This window comes from Rissa tridactyla, chromosome Z (assembly GCF_028500815.1).
Source record: "Rissa tridactyla isolate bRisTri1 chromosome Z, bRisTri1.patW.cur.20221130, whole genome shotgun sequence".
NCBI lineage: Eukaryota > Metazoa > Chordata > Aves > Charadriiformes > Laridae > Rissa > Rissa tridactyla.
The window spans coordinates 12,248,860-12,253,424 of NC_071497.1; the positions used below are offsets into that span (position 1 = coordinate 12,248,860).

The 4,565-nt window shown below is 43.7% G+C and overlaps 1 protein-coding gene across 3 annotated transcripts in view; it reads left to right on the plus strand.

Moving 5' to 3' along the window:
• The window catches only part of ECPAS (Ecm29 proteasome adaptor and scaffold), a 69,024-nt gene extending 65,650 nt beyond the window's left edge, over positions 1–3,374 (plus strand). For all 3 annotated transcript variants that reach the window (XM_054184837.1, XM_054184836.1, XM_054184838.1), the window contains one exon: positions 474–3,374. In XM_054184837.1, coding sequence (XP_054040812.1) covers positions 474–613 — 140 coding nt within the window. In that variant the 3' untranslated portion in view covers positions 614–3,374. The remainder of the gene's footprint in view (positions 1–473) is intronic.
• Positions 3,375–4,565: the final 1,191 nt, after the last annotated feature.

Genomic DNA, 4,565 nt, shown 5'->3' on the forward strand with positions numbered 1-4,565 from the left:
CCTTTCAGTGCCAAGCTTAGTCCCTTATCGTTAATTTAGGACTTAAGCCTTGCAGAATGTACTTCGGAGAAGGAGCCTACTTAGCTCTTGAGGTCATACCTGCCTGCAGTTCTTCTGTAGCATGTTTTCTTTGAATTTCTGTTGCGCACTTTGTGTTTCCTTTATTCTAGCAAAAATCTTACATTACGTGGAGCAGCTGTGAAGTGGGAAACATTGGTGTTTTCCAGGCCCTTGTTTTGACGTGTTTCAGGCTCAGGCCATCAAGCCTGTCCCAAAGGGCCATGGCTCCCTGTGCAGGAGGCGGCGGAGGCACCCGAGTATCCTCTGCAGTAGCCTTCCCCTGGAAGAGCAGTAGGGACTGCGAGTGAAGTGCTGAAGCGGCCGCTCTTTCCGCCTGTCTGGGGATGGAGATGGCCTGTTGCTTTTTTTGGCATTCTGGTATTGATGCCTGGTGTCTGTCTGTCTTTACACAGAATCTCAACAGTGGGAAAGCCTGACACCAGAGAGCAGAGAGAACCTCATTCGTTCGTTGGCTACGATGGCGACAGACAGCAGACCTGAGCTACAAGAGAAGGCATTTATATTGAAGAAAACACTTGAAAGTCTTGACTAAGTTGTAAAACACAAAGTGCCATGTAAAACAAAAACAAATAAGTGCAGTGATCTGAAAACCTAGTGGGAAAATTAAGATGACTCTGTAGCATGCATCATTCCTGGCCAAAATAAAAAATGCCTTAAATTCTTTTCCCCGTTAATGTTATTTTTACTCTTTAAAGCTGATGGTTAGTTGTTTTATCAGTAAATACCTCTAACAATCTGCCCTAGAATGTTAATAAGCACGCAACATAAAAAATGTTGAGGGCAAGTTGCTTTTTTTTTTTTAAATCAGCAAAAGAATGTTACTCGGATCCCCCTGTGTCCTGCAAAGGAATTGTTGAAAAACCACCAGCACAGGAAGTGAAAAGCTGTTTGATTTTCACTTGTGTCATGTGTGGCGATCTCGTTACCTGCTGTCTCAACAGTAAATCCTGGGGACTCTGCAGCAGAGTGAGCATTTGTCACCTGTGAGGAATGAAATGCTTCCCCTGATGAAGCCTGTGTTAACCTCCTGTGGCTTCCCAGGGGCAGGGTTTCATCTGACACCCACCTCTGCTTCTCCTGCATGCTCCTCCCTTGCAGCCTCCTGTCTGTGAGTTTTGAAAGGCAGAGTACTGTTAACTTCACTCCTTCCTCCTTCTCTGACCTCAGCATGGATTGACCGAGACCATGCCTTCCCCAGCTAGCAACCTCGCCCCCCGCTCCCGCCCCAAACTTTAAATGAGAACTTCTTTCCTCAAAGGATGCACAAGAGAGCACTTTACTGAGCTGTGTGGGACAAAGGTAGTGCCCAGGTGGAACACTGCTCTTCTCAAAATTGTTTTGCATGGACACTCCTCAGATGCAGGAAAAAGAAAAAAAAAAAGAAAAACAAAAAAAAGAAAAACAATCTTTTCTAGATATGTTTTTGAAGAGTGTTCGAAGTTTGCAATGACACGTTTTTTTAATAGTGGTAATGTTTTATTCCCCTCCTGTTCGTAACCCTGTTCTTGCTTTGGAAACCTGTAACGATTTAGAATTGTCAATATTTGTAAGAGACTGAATCATCTGTCATTTCTCAGCAGCCCAAGTCATGCTGGTTTCTAGCAAATACTTTTGAATTTGCACTTAAGAAGAAAGATTATATCTGCATTAACGTGGAGTAAAATTGCTATATGATGATGTGGCCATGCTGCCTGTCTCCTGTTTTGCCCTCCTCAGATAAAAGACAAACCTGACCACTATAGCAACAGACTTTTAATAGTGTAAAGTTAACACCGCACCATAATCTGACCAGTATGTGTACAGCTTTTTGGGGATAAATGCTTTGCTGATGGTGAAATGAAATCATTAGTGTGGGCAATATCATGTCCATGGCTTTCAGCGTAGGAAGGCTTGTTTCTTTTCTTACAGTCTGCAGCTCCTTTCAGATTTGGCCCGTTAGGGAGAGGATTGCTCAGATAATGCTGCGTTTCCTCCACGCCCATTTATTCGCAATCAGGTATGCAGTACCTACTTTTTCCCTCAGGTGCCGTTTCCCATTCAGTGTTTTCTGGTACTGTAACAGTCCCGTTGTCTGACTCGCTTTCCGTGGGGAGCCAGGAATGTAATTCGTGCACACCTGGTAAGAAAAAAAAGTCAGAAAGAAACAGGCAACAGCTGTCCCACTGTGGCTGTCGTGTAGCAGAAACCTCAGCGAGCACTACTGCATTGTACACTCGAACTGGTCAGTGGGCAACAACTTGGTGCTGGGAGCTGGTGCTATAATTGATTTACACCTCGTTGCAGGGAGCTGCTCTTTGTTTACCTGTAGTTTGAACTATCGAGCACAGTGTACATTTTAAAATTTTACTGGGCAAATCACTTTGCAGTATCTTTAAAAACCTGCTTACCATGACATGTAGTGTCACGAGTGCTCTTTTTTTTTTTTTTTTTTTTTTTTTTGGTATTAGGTGACTATTACCAGTGACGCTTTGCTGTAGCAGCTCATTGTCCGACTTGGGTTTTTTCGTATTGGTGAGTGACAGTAACAGAAAAGCAAGAGCCTCCACGTTTCTGGCAATTTGTTTTCACTGTGGACTGGAGTATTCAGAGGCAATGCCTAATATGGTCAAGTGACCATAAGTAGAATAACTGTAATTGTTGTCAATAGCAACCTGAATTTCTCTATTGGGGATTTACACTAGAGGGAAGAGCGTATTCTAGGAACTCTACAAACAGCTGGGTTAACAACTCTGGCCAAGAGTGTTAGGAAGGTTAGAGATGGTACAACACTTTCTGAATCACAAAGCAATATGTCTTTCTCGTGATTACAGAACAGATTCAGAGCTCCTCTCTAAAGCACGTGCCTATACACAAAACCTACCTGTACAAAAGCTAATTCAGTCAGAGGTTTGATTTCTACCCCCCTCACATTTGTAAACTTGACAGGATTAAAAATAACGATAATAAAATAAAATAAATAGATGTGGCCTTCCTAGAGTTTTTCCTCTAAAAGTGATTGCACTATGTAAAACACACTGTACTTTGCCCGGCGCGGGCATTTCTTGTGCTGCTGCAATGCTTTGTATACCTGGAGTGCAGTGCGCAGACCTGACGCGAGCACTCACATCCTGACCTACAAGCTGTTGCTTAAATGGATGTATGGCGAGAAAAGTTTTCTAATGTTGCAAGATCTCCATCAAATTCACTGCAATCTGTACTGTCCCAAGTATGTGAATGGTCTGACTGAAAGAAAACCCTCCTCCTTACCAAAAAGGTAAAAAATTAAATAAAAGCTGCATGACCTGTTCTTTGAAGTGACTGGTGGTGTTTTTTCCTCATACTGTGAGTATTTTACAGGAGCCTCATGTTCTGAAGTCAAAACACACCTTGGTGTCCCTTGGTGCTGGCCCAGCTGCATGCCAGCCACTGCTCCCCAGTGTCACAAATGGCAGTGCCCCATTAGGAGGAACTGCGTGAATGTGGTTTTTAAGCCAACAGCTCAGTCTCTTGCAGCCAGGCAGGGTTACGGGGTGTTATAAATGTGTATTTATATATGTGTATTATGAACACAAAAAATGTACAGACACACATAATTCTATTCCATGCATGTTATATACACATACATATACATGGAAGATGAGGCCATGAGAGGGAAAATTTATGAATTGAAAAAATATTCAAGAACTTAACATTTTCAAACTATTCCAGACACCGACAACCCACCCCCCCCGCCCAGCCTCAATTAAATTTACTTTTCTAAACGGTATTGTGAAAGGAAAAAAAAAAAATTAAAAATCAGCTAAGCAGAGGAGAGCGAGCAGACACAAACTTTATGGATGCCAAAGCACCACCTGGGAAGACAAGCATTGTCAGACCATATGCCCCCAAAACATGGAGCCTCACCACCGGCCATGGGGGGGTGCCCTTCCCCTTCCCTGCATCAAGCGGAGACCTGCTGTGAGCAACGCTGGGGTTCTGCCATCCAAGCGGCAGTGGCACAGACACCTGATTATTTCTGACCACGGAAGGCAGGAGGATGATGTTATTTGGGTTCATTGGTAAGGGAAGACAAGGGAAATGGCAGGGCGGGGGGGAAAAGACACATCAGGATTGCTCAGAGAAGTAACAGGCTGCCCAGGGAAGTTGTGGGTGCCCCATCCCTGGAGGTGTTCCAGGCCAGGCTGGATGGGGCTTTGAGCAGCCTGGTCTAGTGGGAGGTGTCCCTGCCCATGGCAGGGGGGTTAACTAATGATCTTTAAGGTCCCTTCCACCCCAAACCCTTCTAGGATTCTATGTTTGAGTTTGTCTGAATTTGATTATGACCATGCCTAAAAATATTTATATTTTCTCTTACCTCTACTGTTTAGAGTACAGAATTAAATAGTAAAACTTTGAGAAATACAGCAGGAAGCTCAAAATTGAGAAAGTGTTTAATTCTAAGTAGGCACTATTCAATGAAAAACGGCGAGGCAGGCAAGCAGGTAGACATTCAGGTTGTAGTTTAG